The 16,594-nt window shown below is 36.5% G+C and overlaps 1 protein-coding gene across 2 annotated transcripts in view; it reads left to right on the top strand.

Moving 5' to 3' along the window:
* BOC (BOC cell adhesion associated, oncogene regulated) overlaps window positions 1-16,594 on the top strand; it is a 68,920-nt gene that overhangs the window by 39,163 nt on the left and 13,163 nt on the right. For both annotated transcript variants that reach the window (XM_083361578.1, XM_083361579.1), the window contains 5 exons: window positions 8,215-8,361; window positions 9,527-9,670; window positions 12,700-12,993; window positions 13,868-14,140; window positions 14,710-15,008. In XM_083361578.1, coding sequence (XP_083217704.1) covers window positions 8,215-8,361; window positions 9,527-9,670; window positions 12,700-12,993; window positions 13,868-14,140; window positions 14,710-15,008 — 1,157 coding nt within the window. The remainder of the gene's footprint in view (window positions 1-8,214; window positions 8,362-9,526; window positions 9,671-12,699; window positions 12,994-13,867; window positions 14,141-14,709; window positions 15,009-16,594) is intronic.

Below are 16,594 nucleotides of genomic sequence, written 5' to 3'. Positions count from 1 at the left end.
GTGGCAAGAATTTTGTGTTATCATTTATTGTGAGTTTCAGAGGTGTTGTGTGTTGCAAAAAAAACCCCTGCCTTGGTGCACTTGCCTGAAAATAATTTCCACAAGCATTGGTTTCCCTAATTACTATGTAGGCAGTTTAAACAATTGCACTTTGTCTTATCTATGAAATTGGCTTATGCACCCAAATCTATAAGAGCTGAGACTGGTCTTTGAAAACCAGAAATTGAATTAAGAGTAACAAAGATAATAAAATACACCTGCCTGATGTCGGTTAATTGTCTGAGCACACTTTTGCTGAGGTCTGGGGAGGGGGCTCTGAAGTTTCCCAAAGACAAGACTTTGAAGTTATTTGGGCACTCGCTTGTTATGTAGCCTGAAGGTCTACACATATGGCAGTTTGTAGCTCTCAGAGGTCTGGATTTCAGTGGTGCAAGTCTTGTCTAAGTGTCCTGGGGCTCCACAGTAGAAAATGAACTTCGTTCTCTTCTCTGATGTTGACAGGAATCATATTCTGCTCCTATTTGCTTGGGTTCTCTGATGTGGTCATCTATTCTGAGGAGGCCTTGTGGGTGGCAGGGGAGGCCTTAACTTTTCCAATTGTCCATTGATCAACATATAATTTTGGAAAAGTTCTTCCAAATGTTCTGGTATGCCTTGTTTCATTAATTCATCTCTCAATTCAACAGCAAAGGCCCAAAACTGGTCAGTCACAGCAAGATCCCACATCTCTCGCATACAGTACAACTGAAAATCCAGTATGCACTGACAAATATCTTTGGCTCTTTGTTTCAGCTTTCCAAATTTCTCAGTTTGCCATTGCTCTCCTAATCATATCGCAAAATACTGTTTTGCATGAAGTTATTATAATAATCTAGTAACTAACTGATCATTGCCCTCAGTGAGCAGCACATTTGCCTGCCCCTTCTCTCACGAAACTCAGAACAGGTCATCCTGGAGCAATCTTTAAGAAATTCTGCTAGCTGATTTGCTATAAATAATTCATATTGAAAAATTGATCCTGAGCTTATATTCTGTCAAATAATATAAATCCTTCTATTCCCCAGTTAGTTAGAACCAGAGAAGCTTCTTGGATGAGAAGTGAAACATTTTCAAACGAAAAAACCAAGAGAGTCCAGTTACCTTTTGAAAAAAAGCACCTTTGGGACAACCATGACGTGGATGATCCAGAATCTCCATCGACAGAAAGCTGCTAGAATTTCCCTTTCTCTCCTCTTAGACCAGGCATGTCAAACTCGCGACGTCACGTGACGTCTCAGAGCTTTTTCCCCATTGCCGGCAATGGGGTGGGCGCGGTTTCGTTGCGACGCATCCGGCCCGTGGCCCGGCAGTTTGACACCCCTGTCTTAGATCATACTTAATTAAAATTTCTTTTTAATCTCTTTCTTGCATTTAGTTTTTTCTTAAGGCTGAGATTTTGTTTCCTATCTCTTGTAGGTGTTAGTAGCTTTGCATTCCTTCACTATCTCTAGAGTACTTTTCCTCTATTGTATCCCTTTCCATTGCCTAATATTTAGGATTATGGCTAGTTAAACTCTTAACAAGGAACGAGCTGCACAGAGATGTAGAGTTGCATTCAGTGTGGCATAGAGTGTAAACCATGAAAGTATGCACAGTTAAGTCTCAATATTTTTCAGTCTTTGGCCAAAATGAAATGAAAGAAGCCTTTCAAACTGTACAAACTATAGCTATGAATTTATGTGAGTCCTTCAGTGATTTTTTGGAGATCTTTCTCCAGGTGTCCTTGCTGAGATCCCTCAAACAATACAGATAGCACCTATGCTACTAACTTACTGTCATAATCTTCATTTTCATTTCAAATTTTTAAAATGAGGTAGGGTTTGGAATTTTAAGTGCCTGCTTTATACTGAACTGGTGACTTTTATATGAGGGAAATAGGCAGTTAAGAAATTTGATAAAAAAACTCCCTATTTATGACCATGTAGGGGATATAAACAAATAAATAAATAAAATACTAGGATTTCTATTAAATTATTCTTTGATAGCTTAATTTAATAGTTTCTATTAAACTATTCAAATTCTATGAATAGTTTCACAATTGCTCAACTTCTGATACTTGTTATATTCAAAATAGGATAAATATTTCTTAAAATAAAAAAATATACAAAGTTTCTTCAGTAATATTCCTTTTTCTAAAGATGAATTTTATTATCTTTGGTTAACTAGCATAAGACTAGTTAGAACTTTGTAGTTCGAACTACATAGAATTTTGGGTAACTAGTATAAACTCCATTTTAAATATTTGTTGAAAACTATTGCATCTCAAAACTCCCTGAAATCAATACAAGTTCAGGCAAGATATATATGGGAAAGCTTCAGTGAATTCAATAAATATATAATTGACATATTCATCAGTGCCCTTAAAACAGGCCAGTTCCAGTGTAAGTAAGAAAAGCTGATTCTGAAGACAGTATATACCACTTTGATTCATGCCAAGGGGACATTCCACTATTGCTATGGTTTGAAAACATTGTCAACTGTCTTAAAATATTGATAAAATATTTCAGTTGTAATTACCTATCATCTCCTGTCATTATTTCTGTGCACAGTTATAATAGGATAGTGCAGTTCTACATTCTGATGCTCAGATTTGAAGGAATCCCCTCAAAGCAATATTCAACTCATTTTATTTTCTTTCACAAAATACCAATGAGCAGTGACCCCTACTCAAGGTATCTTTGGGGACCTATGTGTATTTGCAGCTGTCTTTTCAATGACCACAAAATGTCTCATTCTTCACTTTGTTTCTGCCAGGGCCTCTACTCTAATCAGTCCCTGATGCAGGTTTGGCTCCATATTGAAAAGCCATTTTCATACCTTAAATTGTTCTAAATATAGTTATAATGAAAGATGAGAATTAAAACAAAGGTGTGTTATTCTTATCAAATAGATGCTTTGATAAATCGAGTATTTCCAGTGTAGAATAAAGAGGTGCATATGCAAGATGAAGAAATATATATGAAATAATTGTGGTTATATAAGTTTTTTTAAAAATTGGTATATAAGTGTGAATACAAGAAAAATGATGTACTCTGATAAAATTCAGTTTTGAGACGACTCTTCAGCAAAACAGGACAAAAATATCTGAATGGAAATCTAAAAGAAATATGCAAATATTAGATTGGCTTCAATCATAGTATTTTTATGGTATATCAAGATAATGGTCACCTACAATTCTTATATTCAGAGACTGGTCTTTGTGTCACCTCAGCTAGTCTACAAAAGTTATAGAATCAAAAGTGTTGTACAAGAACTCTTAGGCCAAAACAGCAGTGGAAGGTTTAGAAAGATGTAATAGGAAACTTCAAGCTTCCTCTTTCAATAGTATCATGATTTCTTACAAGTATATATCCTGTGCTTAAAGGCCATTTCAGCCAGAGATTTACATATGTGAATACCATCAAAAACTAAGACAAGTTATTTTTATTTATTTATTTATTAAATTTATATGCTGCTCATCTCACTATTAAGTAACTCTTGATAGTGTTTAAATTTTAATTGAAGCAACGCAGAAAGTTCCCCTATACTGTTTAAATGCTGTTTAGATGGTGGTTTCAGTGGAATGTGTCATATCCTGCACTTCAATTTTTTCTCATTTATCATTCTCATTAACTTTATTTTACAAAATGACGTTTTACTCTTTTCCCTATTGTGATATATTTAAAAATCTGGTGACTTTATAGTGCATTTTAAGAACAGTTCACTCAATCTAGTTCATTAGTCTTATAAAATGGCTGACATTAGAAAATTTCCTATTCACAAAAAGCTGCCGTGATAGACAAAGTCACAAAGTTTATCAGAAGAAAAGTGGACAAGATTACTAGCTGTCACCCAGTTTTTCTCCTCGGAATGATCTCTATTATATCCAGGCTGCTGAAAACACTTCTGAACAAACCATTGGCTGCAGTCCCCATTATTTGTATTTTTAAAAGTGACAGTTGAGCTTCGTTAAAGCTCAGAAGAATCCCTTTAACTAAACATTATCTTAGAGGCTGATACGTTGCAGCACTGCATATTTCTTTTTTAATTTAAAAAAGGCTTTTTAGAATAAACAAAGACTAAAGTTGAGGGCATTAATGCATACTATATTGTAGATTCTTGTCTGGATTCTGTGTAATATTGTAGTATTTCATTGGGTCATTCTAAATGTTCTTTGCCAGAAATAGGTGAAGGCATCTATTGGCAAGTCATATTTCTTATTAACAGATAACAGAAATTGCAGGCCGGTGCATCACCTACCATTCAAGTTTCACATGTGTAGTGGAAAACTGGGTTCTCTTAAAAAAAAGTTTTTTCTAGTTCAGCATGGGTTTACATTTTACTTTCTAAGATATAGCTGAAAGTTAGCAGAACAGGTAGATCAGACTGCATATCTAGGATTCTATCAAGTTTTGGACACCACATGTTAACTGGAACAGGATTAAAGAAGGGCAATGAAGATAACCAAATGATTATAAGCTAAGTCATATGAGAAAAGATCAGAGAAACAGAAACATTTTGTTCTGAGAAGACTGAAAGCCAGGGTGGCCACAAGATGCCAAAGGAGAGCAAATAAGAATATATCTGTGTTGAGGTCATGAATAAAGTAGGTAATCACAGTGTTCATGTGTTTGTTACAGATGTTGCTAAGGAGAGGGATATGATACATACTTCAGATACCTGAAATGATATGATGTATATTCTCCCTGATCCCAGAAGTCAGACCACAAAATAATGAATTTCAGTTTTAGGAAGGCTGATTCCAATGAAGTGATGAGAAACATTTCCAAATAATGAACAGCATCAAATTGTAGAACCAATTACCCAGATAGGTAGTAGGTTTGATTTTACTGAAGGTGTGCAGGTAATCGCTAGACAGCTATCTGTTGTGAATGTTTTAATTTAGATTCCTGCATGGGACAAGAGATTGGACTCAGTGACCTAATTGGTTCTTTCCACTTCTGTAATTTAAAGCCTTCTTCATGTGTTGCTTCTTCTTGAAAAGAACTTTACCTTTAAAATTATTAATCTGATTGTTTCCAGATGGTATCCTTTGGGACATGAATTATGCGAAGATTCCCTTATCTCCTCTAGGGTCTTTTTGTATGCTTAGTTTTGGTTAGCCAGATGAGAGGTCCTCAACCTATGGGCTATGCCCACTACTGGGCAGCAGCCTCTTGTCTGCTGGGCCACATGAATAGCTGGGCAGTGCACATGCTTGTACGCGTGCTCACCCCCCCTTATGCCACCGTTGCTGCAAGTATTGGGTGGGCAGTGGCAGCACCAATAGTATTGCACAGATGGCAGCAGTGTCACAAGTGGCAGGTGGCCCATGGCATCCTTGCATGGAGGCGGCAGTATGAGCCTCACACTGGGGGTGGCATCGCTGCAGGCCGCAGTGGGAGCCTTGGGCGGGGGCAGCGGTGTGAGCCTCACACCAGGGGCAGCATCATTACAAGTCGTGGCGTGAGCCTCAGGCAGGGGCGGCGGTGCGAGTCTTGCACCGGGACGGTATTGCTTCGGGCTGCGGTGCAATCCTCGTGCTGGTGGTAGCATCGCTGCGAGCCTGGAGGCAGCAGTGCCACAAGCCTCACACAGGCGCCGCTGTTGCTGAGAGCCTCGGGTGCATGCTTGCAGCCTGTTTGTACGTGCGTGCACACGTCTGGCCACATTTACGTTTGCACATGCGCGCGTAAGGCGCCTGCCCCGCCCTTTCCCAACTGGGTCGCCAAAACAAAAAGTTTGGAGACCCCTTAGCTAGATATCTTCCTATAGATCCTTGCAGTCTTCAAAAAAATCTCTATTGTACTAATGAGCTATATGGAGGGGAAAAGGAGAACAAAGACATCATTACCTTCCAGGAGCTATTTTACACTTTTAAGATTATTTTATTATTGTAAAACTATTATTTTTCTCTTTTTAGACCCACAGCTGTTTTCTAATTGGAAAAGTGTAATTTTTCTTCTGTATAGAAAGTTTTCAAATTGTATTGCAAAACTCTGGAATTGTTCTCTTTTCTCATGGATTCAAATACTTAAAAAGAAAACAAATTGGGTTTTTTTCTTGCTTTTTTGCCAGTAATTCTGAAGCCTTCACAATAGTTGTAGGGTTCAACTATTGCTGTGATGAATTTGGACCACCAGGATGGACTTTTTTTAAAAAAATTCCAGCTCACATGTTGTTGATTGGAGAAATGTGTGCTGTGAGCAGCCAAGCTCTATCTTTACTTTTTTACTATCTAATCTTATCCTTCTTTAAACCTTTATGGCATGAAAAAGAGGGAAATGAGAGAATAATATTTATATTTATGCCCTGTGAACCGCCCTGAGTCCCTTTGGGAGAAGGGCGGTATAAAAATCTCAATAAATTAAATTAAATTAAATTAATTCCAGCACCCTTCTTTTCCGAAACATAATTTTCACATTAGGAGGAATGGAAACTTTTGTAGAGATCTTGCAAGAGAAGAATTAACTTTAATCTGTCTGCAGTATCCCATGGAAACAGCTCTCCCTCATAAATTTGAATTTAAAGGATTAATTATTTTAACTGAAGTTTACCTGTAACATCTTCTTTTGTTTTGCATTTATTAATTATTTTCAGTTGTATAATGCCAAGACATTCTTAAAGTATTAAACATGTTTGCTGCAAATCATTTTTATGTCTTTGTTAAGCCTTTCCCCTCCCTTTTTCCTTGAATCCAGGCGCTAGCACTGAAATAGTCTCCTGACAGCTAATACGTTTTGCATTTTGGAAGGCTTTTTGCTATACTGCCAAGGGAGCTGTTTTTTATTTTAAAATGTTTTTGAAGCAATCTTGCTTTAATTAGCCTGTTTGAGAAATTTCATGTCACTTTTCCATGAGCGTGGGTGGGAGAACCTTGGAGCCAGATCTGTCTTTTACTGTTGGAGAGCTGATATAAATCCTAGAGAATGAAAACAAATTTTTCCATTCTCCCATTCTGCCAATAGAGACTTGGCTATAATTCCTACTTTGCAGTCTCTTCTGGTTTCTGCTGTCCAAACTCCCTAAATACTTGCCTTGAACTAGTCCAACTTGCAATAGTAACACCTTATTATTTTTCCAAGGCATATGAAGGGAGTATAACTCAGTGTTATAAAATTTCCAAGCAAATGGGCCAGGTTCTCCAGCTATAAAAACAAGGGGAAATTATGGATTTTAAAATTGTTTAATTTTGGGAAGGAATTCTTTGATTTCAGAGCATGTCATGGAGATAAGAAGTTGTGATTTAGAAATGGTAACTTAAATAATATTGGGTGGGTTTTATTTTCACAGTGATAAGGTAAGGAAACAACTGGTACGATGTTTCTTTTCAGTGTAACTAATATTGAAATATAAAGTGTTCCACTCAGGCTTTGAAGCGAGTAATCCTATGATTTCAATTTAGAACATGGAGAAACAGGCAAGTTCTGTTTATAGCATGTTTCTCAAACTTTTTTAAACTCAGATTCTCCTCTCCTAAATATATAACTAGCATATGGCAACTTTCAACAGAAAAATTATCATTTAATCTTCAAATTAATGTTCAGTATGCATAAACCCTACAGCTGCAGGCAAAGATCTGGGAAGTTATGTAGAACTGAAACATTCCAAACAGACTTCAGATGGCCAGTACAAGAAATATTTGGCCCTCACATAAGAATAGCATTTGTTTTTGAGCTCTTGGTTTTATTAATATTAAGTGTTATTACCAGACATAACCAATGTGGGCTAGTAAGATTTTTAAGATCCTACTGATCTACTGCATTGGAGCATATAGTCACTGCAGTCATGATTTATAACACAGGTTTGCCTTTATCTTCAAATGTTTCAAGTGCCAGATTTTATGAAACATCTTGCCCTAAGTGCAAAACCTTCTATTTTCAGTATTTGAAGATTTATCATGATAGACATAAAGCTTTTGATTTGAAGCTTTAGCTCAAAATGCTTTAAAACATATGAAATATCCTATTTTGCATACACACAACACACACACACAAAGCAAAGCATATATATGATGTAATGTTGTGATGAATATTAGGTGTTTTTTTAGAAAATTGGTTCCAAATGGAAGTCTTTAAGTTGAAGTGAATTTGCCTTTTAAAGAATGGCCCAGTGCAATAATAGCTGTAATATTCATTTGTCCTACTTTTAGAACTCCTTCTTGTTTCTTCTAAAATTTTACTGTAATTTTAATAGATCTCAAAGACTTTAAATATGATGGTCAGCATGTAATAGAAGTTGATGAGGGAAATACAGCTGTGATTGCTTGTGACCTTCCTGAAAGCCATCCAAAAGCCCAGGTTCGCTACAGTGTGAAGCAAGAATGGTTGGAGGCCTCTAGAGGTGAGCTATGATTGATGGTGGAAAAAGAAGCAACTGAATTAATCATGCTTATTTTATCCTACTTCAGCCCTGGCAACTTGCAAATAAGTGGATTTCAGTCTTCTAAATTCTAATCTAAGCAGTGACATGTTGGCTATGGAATTCTGGAAATCTATACATTTGAAGGCATCCAAATTAAGGAAGATAGTTTTTTTCTTCTAATCAATTTCAACATCTCTCTATGTTTTCTTGTTTATCTTTGCAATTGTTCTTTGGTTTAAAAAGATACTCTAGGTATTATACACAAGACTCCATGGCTATATGCACATTTCTGTCTATTTTCCAGTAGAAATTTCATAATTGTATTGTTATCTTCTATCACATTCACATGATGTTAAACATAGTCTGTAAAAAGTAGACTTGACTACCAGAAAATTTTAGAAACAAGTGGATCATACTATAGTTATGTCTGATGTCAAGGGAAGGTATAAGGAATCTTACAGATGTTAGATGCTGATTGTTTATTGAGTCATTTTTAAGCCAAACTTTGCTTCAATCCACCAGTCCACAACAGATATATCAGGTAACAGGATGGAATATTTTGGTTTGAAACAAGTGTATATGAAAATATTGAAGTTGGGAATTTGACAGCTATTCCAATTGCTTCTTGGCTGAACTGCACAAATACACACAGACAGGCAGATGCAAGGACTGGTAGAAGATCAATATAGTTCAAATTAAAAATGTATTTAGTACCCTGTTTTTCAAAAAAGGTCACAAAGTATTAAATTTGCAAGTAGTTGTACATTACATGTACATTAGATAAACCTTCTGAATTTTATGGAGTTGAAGACTTTAGGAAGTTTCTGTGCATTTTTCCCCTTTTTCTTTTCCTTTTAGTTGACTTTAAGGCAAAAGTTATACACTACCACAATAGTGTGAGAACTGCTCCACTATGGTTCATTTTCATTTGAGATAGACTGCAGTGTTCCAGTTCTAGCCATATTTCTCCATTTCTTGTTTTCTTAGATTTTCAAGTTAATAGATAATTCAAACAACTTAATTTTTGCTGCAAATTGCAACAAAGCCAAAAGATTTCATTTTCAATCCATACCATGGTAGAAATAGAAGTAGAAATGCTTCTTTTTCCAGAAAATGGTTCTGAATGATATCTGTATCTTAATAGACAACTACTTGATCATGCCATCTGGGAATCTTCAGATAGTCAATGCCAGCCAGGATGATGAAGGAACTTACAAATGTGCAGCCTACAACCCTGTCACCCAGGAAGTAAAAACATCTGTGTCTAGTGAGAAACTCCGTGTGAGACGTAAGACAATATTTCTGAATATTTGGGTTCCTTGGCTCAAAACTGTTGAATGATGAAATCCCTAGTCCCGAGGTAGGCAACCTTGGCTCTTTTATGACGCATGGACTTCAACTCCCAGAATTCCTGAGCCAGCCATGCTGGCTCAGGAATTCTGGGAGTTGAAGTCCATGCGTCATAAAAGAGCCAAGGTTGCCTACCCCTGCCCTAGTCTGTAAAGGTTCCAGTAGCATTCAGTGTTGGCTGTCTTGCTTTGTGCACCTTCTTTTTTGATCTCATATTCACATGTTTTTTGTGCGAGTCTATTACATTTAGTATGACTGTTTCTAAAGATTGCATTTTATTTTTGTTACTATTTCTCTGAGTTACAGTTTCTCTCCCTTTCTGTTGTTTCTTGTAGTATCACGTGTTGTCTCAAGAGACCTCTTACGTTTTACAATCCCTTCCTGCTTTTTACTGTGCATTGTCAAAATACTGGATTTTCAAAATACAGTTTCCATGTCCTTAGGAAAAAAAACTATAAAGATGCTTCTGCAATTTTTAGCAAATATTCCTAGACTAGTCATTGCCAGAAAAAGTAACTAACAGAAGCTGTCCTATCTTCTAAATCGTTTGGTTGCAGAGGTAAAACTCGATAAAGAGAACCCAGTTAAACAAATGAGTCAAAACATACTTGTTCATTTTGAGGAAAATATATCTTTGTGTGTGGCAAAAGTATGTGAGCCTCTAGGACTATTAGTTCATTTGAAAGGAAAATTAGAGTCAGATGTTTCAAACAATGGGATAATAGTAAGGTGTGAATGTGGGAAGTCCTGCCTTATTTAAATAACAGAACTCTAAATATTCACTATCAAAGTCAGATCTTCACAACACAGCTAGGAAGTGTGGTGTGGCTTCAGCAAAGGAGATTTCTGAGGACATATAATAAGCAGTTGTTGATGCACACTATGTTGGAAAAGGTTATAAAATTATTTGAACTCCACCAATCCACTGTTGGCATATTGTGTACAAATGGAGGCAATTCAGCACAATTGTTACCCTTCCAGGAGTTCACTAACCACACCACATCAACCACATCACACCAACCATACCAAGAGTAAGGCACTAGGTTTCATCTAGTCAAGGTGCTAGGTTTCAAACCACCAGGATAATGACTGAAGAAATAAAGATCTCTCTTGTGTTCATGTGTTCGGTCTCCCACATCAGGAGTACAATGAACAAGAATAGTATGCATGGCAGGGCTGCAAGGAGAAAACCATTACTCTTCAAAAAGAACATAGTTGTCTGTCTATAGTTTGCATAGTTTGTACTGTGGATGGAGGAGACAAAATATATATTTTTGTCTCAATTAAATCAAAACCATTGTTTGGCAAAAGGCAAATAAATACTGTACTCCATCTGTGAAGCATGGTGGCAGCAGTATCATGTTTGGGCCTGCTTTGCTGCCTCTGGACCAGGATGACTTGCCATCAGTGACAGAACTATGAATTCTGAATTGTACCTGCCAATTCTAAAGGAAAATGTCTGGTTAGAGGTTCCTGAACTAAAACTCAAGTTGTACAACCAAATAATTGTTAAAGCAGAAGAAAGTTATTGTTGAGATTGTTGAGTGGCCTTAATTATGTAGAAATGTTGTAGAAGGACCCAGAGCAGGATATTCATGTGAGGAAGCCCACCAACATCCTTTAGTCGAAGCTGTTCTGTGAAGAGGAATAGACTCAAATTCCTCCAAGCTGATGAGTAGGATTGATCAACAGTTATCAGAAATGTTTAGTTGTTGTTATTGCTACTCAGTAGGTCATAACAAGGGACGCGGTGGCTCAGTGGGTTAGGACGCTGAGCTTGTCAATCAGAAGGTCGGCAGTTTGGCGGGTCGAATCCCGAGTGCCGCGTAGCAGAGTGAGCGCCTGTTACTCGTCCCAGCTTCTGCCAACCTAGCAGTTCGAAAGAACGTAAAAATGCAAGTAGAAAAATAGGGACCACTATGGTGGGAAGGTAACAGCGTTCCGTGCGCCTTTGGCGTCTAGTCATGCCGGCCACATGACCACGGAGATGTCCTCAGACAAGCGCTGGCTCTTTGGCTTTGAAATGGAGATGAGCACCGGCCCCTAGAGTTGGAAACGACTAGCATGCATGTGCGGGGGAACCTTTACCTTTACCTTTAGGTCATAACAATTACTGGAAGCAAAGGTTCATATACTTCTACCACACAAAAAGATGTAACTTTGGATCGTTTTCCTCAATAAGTCAATGAACAAGTATAATGTTTTTGACTACTTTGTTTAACTGAATTCTCTTTATTTAGAACTGTGTAGAGAATAGGTCATGTTTTAGATCATATTTATACAGAAATATTGAACATTCAAAAGTTCACAAACTTTTAAGGTAGTAAATCTATTTTAAAAAAATCACAGAAATTTTGGTAAAGCTCATCAGCATCTACTCTGCTTGGAGTGAGCCTAGAGACAACTACTTGAAAGTAGTAGATGATTTACCACGTACCTCCCTATTTCACCCTTTTGATAGTAACATGTTTCTTTTTTTATTAAATATAATTCATAGAAAACAAAATGAATGGTTAGAAAGATGTGTGCCATAAAGGATAGAATGCCAAGTGTGCTGATCACTAGATTGTAAATTACATCCACATACATACTAGTAATGATAAATTTGGCTGACTATTTAGAAACGTTACCTGAACTTCCTTACATCATTTTTGTGAAGTGAAATAGACTAAAATTTGTAAACATTTCAAGTATCAATAATAATAATTAAAGTAATATGTACTAGGTTGATATTTAATTTTCTGAAATGTCATGTGGCACCTTTCTGCAGTGATGTTACAAATGATTCTTTTTGGTAACTTGCAAAAAAAGTACAAGTTTTAGATCTTTAGTGATAAAGTTTTAAAAAGAAAGATGCTGAAACTTTATAATTTTGTTTAGTATGTTTTTAACGGACAACCATTTATTTTGGCCAGTCCTGTTTTATAATTACTTTGCTTTGCTTTATCTGATTTCTTCTTGCATTAGGCTCAGCAGCTGAGGCTGCTCGCATAATTTATCCCACAGAGGCCCAGACCATCATAATCACCAAGGGCCAAAGGCTCATCCTTGAATGTGTGGCTAGTGGGATTCCACCTCCACGTGTTACTTGGACTAAGGATGGCTCCAGTGTCTCTGGCTACAATAAAACTAGGTTCCTTCTCAGCAATCTTCTGATAGACGCAATCAGTGAGGAAGACTCAGGGACTTACAGCTGTATGGCTGATAATGGAGTGAGGAAAGCTGCAGCAAGTGTCATTCTCTACAATGTTCAAGTATTTGGTGCGGAGAGTTGTAACTTCTTTTCTATTTTTGTTCTCTCAATGGTTATATGGATTGTATATTTATATATTTCAGACAAAATCTCTTAATTTATAATGTATTAATTTGGATTTCTGTACAGAGCAGAACATTGGACAGAGTATCCTCTACAAAATCTGAGATTCTGGCCTTGAATAGGCAGAATTCAACTTTATTGGTCATTAAATATAGTGACCAATTTCTAGTTCTAATTTCTCAGTTGTTGGCTGGAGGGGATTAAAGTGGGAAGGAAGTGTTTCTCTGGTATCTCTCCTTCATTCCCTTGATTTCCTAATATAAAGCCATCCTTATTTCTTGAGAAGCACTAACTTGTAAAATGCACAAATATGCAAGTATAGGCTTAACTATGTGGGCTATTGTCTGAAATCACTTTTTATTACTGAATAAGTGTAATAGAATAGATCTAATACAGTTTAAGCAATCATGGCAGATAAACAGTGCCATGTCTATCTGAACAATTTCTGAAGCTATGTATCTGAATACATTTGCTGAATACATTTCACAGCTTCTCTCACTATTGAGCATTAGAGACTACTGCAAACTAGATAGATAGATATATTTTATATATGTGTATATGTGTATGTATAGTTATGTGTGTGTGTATACATACATACATACATGCATACATACATACATACACACTAGGTCCTTCTATTATAAACACAAGATTATGATGATAACTATGCGGAAAGGTAAAACTGTTTCTCTTTGTGTACAACTTTGCCAGCACCATAGCCACAAATTTCATAGAATTTACAGAGATGTCTATTTCAGAGATAGCCATTCTTTCACCATTCTCCAAGTGACTGGCAGTATAATTGTGTCTCCTTTTCAGAGCCTCCAGAGGTTAGTATGGAACTATCCCAGGAGATCATCACTTGGGGACAAAGTGCAAAGTTTACCTGCAGAGTTCGAGGGAATCCACAGCCTTCAGTGGTGTGGTTGCGCAATGCAGTTCCCCTCTTTTCCAGCCATCGAATGCAACTCTCTCGTAAGGCTCTTCGTCTTTCTAGTGTAGGGCCTGAGGATGAAGGAATATACCAGTGCATGGCAGAAAATGAAGTTGGTAGTGCACAAGCTATGATACAGTTGAGAGTTTCCCAACCAGGTAAGTAGTGAAGTTAAGGTAACAGAATAATCATCATTGAGCTCTGTCTCTCTTTGTAAGATTAAGGGGAGACATACCGTAATAGTTTTCCAATACTTGGCCTGTCATAGGGAAGATAGTGTAGTTTAGGGAAGGACAAAAGGGAAGGACAAAAGCCAGTGGGTAGAAATTTTCCAGAGAGAGTTCCAAAATAGAAAGACTGTGGGCGCTGTTAGAAAGTAAAACAGCCTGTATCTTGAAGTTGTGGGTCCTCCATCACTGGAATTTTTCAAACAAAGACTTGACCATTTGTCTAGGATGATTTGAAACCTACACTTTCCCTTTCCATCCTTTGATTCTTTGTTTTTTTAGTGTTAAGCTACTTACTGTTTCCATTCCTGATTTTGATCAATACCAAATAAAGGAGAAATATTCTAATGCCTGCTGAAGATTCATGTGATATTGAAGTTTCATTCTTCTTGATTGTTGGGACTGATGAGATGTCCATTGTAAAAAAATTTGTTGGATTTGCCAAAATGTCTGTTTTCCAAGTGCTAAACATGGCCATTATCTTCCCTCTTCTATTCCAGAAATAAGTCAGATGTCACAAGAGGGACCTGTTGGAGATTCAGCACAATCTGCCACCTCATCTACTAGGTTTACCAATAGTGAAAAAATGCCAAAAGGAAAAACTGTTCTTTTGAAATCAAAACCTACAGTACCAACAGCATCTGTCCAGTGTACCTCAAAAGAACTGGTTTCTCCAGCTGAGGCCCCAGTCATACTTAGCTCTCCTCGAACTACTAAAACTGATGGCTATGAATTGTTGTGGCGACCACGGCATGATAACAAAACACCTATCCTCTACTATATTGTAAAGTATCGCAAGGTTTGCACATTCCAATTATTATTTTTTGTTATATGTATTAACAGCCATATCAATTCACAGTTTCCATGGAAAGCGCCATATATTATATATATTTTTGCCTGCTTATGTAGAATCAGCCTTTTCTTCCTTTTATAATGGACACAATTCTTGTCCTGCGCACTAATGCTAAAGGTTGTGGACAGGAGGGAGAACATTGTCAATGTTAACATAAGGAAACACCATGGGGATAGTTTACAGTTATGGAAATGAAGATGGAAATTAGCAGAGAAGAAATCTGAAGTGTTGGAAAGAGGCTGTTGATGAACAAGAGAAATATCTACACTCATAGTTACCAACTCTGAGCATGTATATGTTTTAGCTGTGGTATTTGCATTTCTTTTTACTTTTCATATGGTTATTAGGAAACTCTTAATTAACAGTTTATTTCTTAACAAAAAGATAAAATGAGAATTACTACTGGAATTTTTTGGAGCACAACATTTAAAATAAATACACTGCTTTTACATTGTATTTATTCTTCTCAGAGAGGCAGACTGTAGGCCTCAACCACACACCAAGGAGTAATTTGCACTCATTCTTTGCTTACAGTTTGTTATTTCTTTCTTGTTCTGCTGATTGGAGCAGTGTTTTTCAAGAGCTTCTTTAGAATTCTTAGGTCAGAAGAAGCCACTGTTGGCCTTTATACTTAGCAGTAATATGATTTTAGTACAGGATAAAATTTTGATTGGAAATATTTGTGTAATAAAGGCCTTTTTACATGGAGTGAGAGAGTTCTCCCCTTTAACTCACACCACTTATTTGATGGGGAATATGATGCCTTGAAGTGAGATTTTCATGTAACAGAGAGACTGGTTATAGCAACTCTGTAATTGTCATGACTTCTTCAGAGCTCCTGTCTTCACTTGAAACAGGGTTTGGTGTCACAGTTTAGGGAGAATCCAAGAATGCTGTCAAAATAATATGGACTGCTTTGTCATCATTTAATGAATGATTACATTGTAAAGCTTGTTAAGCTTGTGTAGCATATATGTGTTCGTAGCACACATTTTTTACCGAAATGTAGATGCCATGAACAGAGTCTTTCCATGTTTTCTTTTTCTCCACAAATATAACAGTATTTTTTAAACAATTAGCACTTGGATTTTACATATTCTATGTAAGTTCATGGGGAATACATCATGCACAATTTGGTATAAATTTTCAAGTTTAGTATCCTGAATTTAAAAATACAGTTTATATAGCAAACAATTACATTAATTAAATGTAATTTTATATGTGTTTAGTTTTTGTTACAAATGTGACCATAAGCTGCTGAGCTTCAAGTAATTTAATATCACTATTTTTTCCACATTATCAGAAACACAGCCCAAATTAAAGCAGAAGTTCATAAAATTAATGTAAGACAAATAAATATGGTGTATTATAAGCTGTCAGTGATCTACAAAAATGAGAAAAAAAGAGAAGTCAATATTATTTGTGCTACGTGAAACTTTTTAAAATGTGTTTAAACTTTCTGAGCTCTTTTTTATTATATAGCCTTCATACACAAAAAGGAGAGATGCAAATAAAGAGAACAAACATAACAA

This window comes from Vipera ursinii, assembly GCF_947247035.1.
Source record: "Vipera ursinii genome assembly, chromosome: 4".
Lineage (NCBI taxonomy): Eukaryota > Metazoa > Chordata > Lepidosauria > Squamata > Viperidae > Vipera > Vipera ursinii.
Note: the sequence above shows the minus strand (reverse complement) of the source record. Positions and strands in the feature narration are given on the sequence as shown.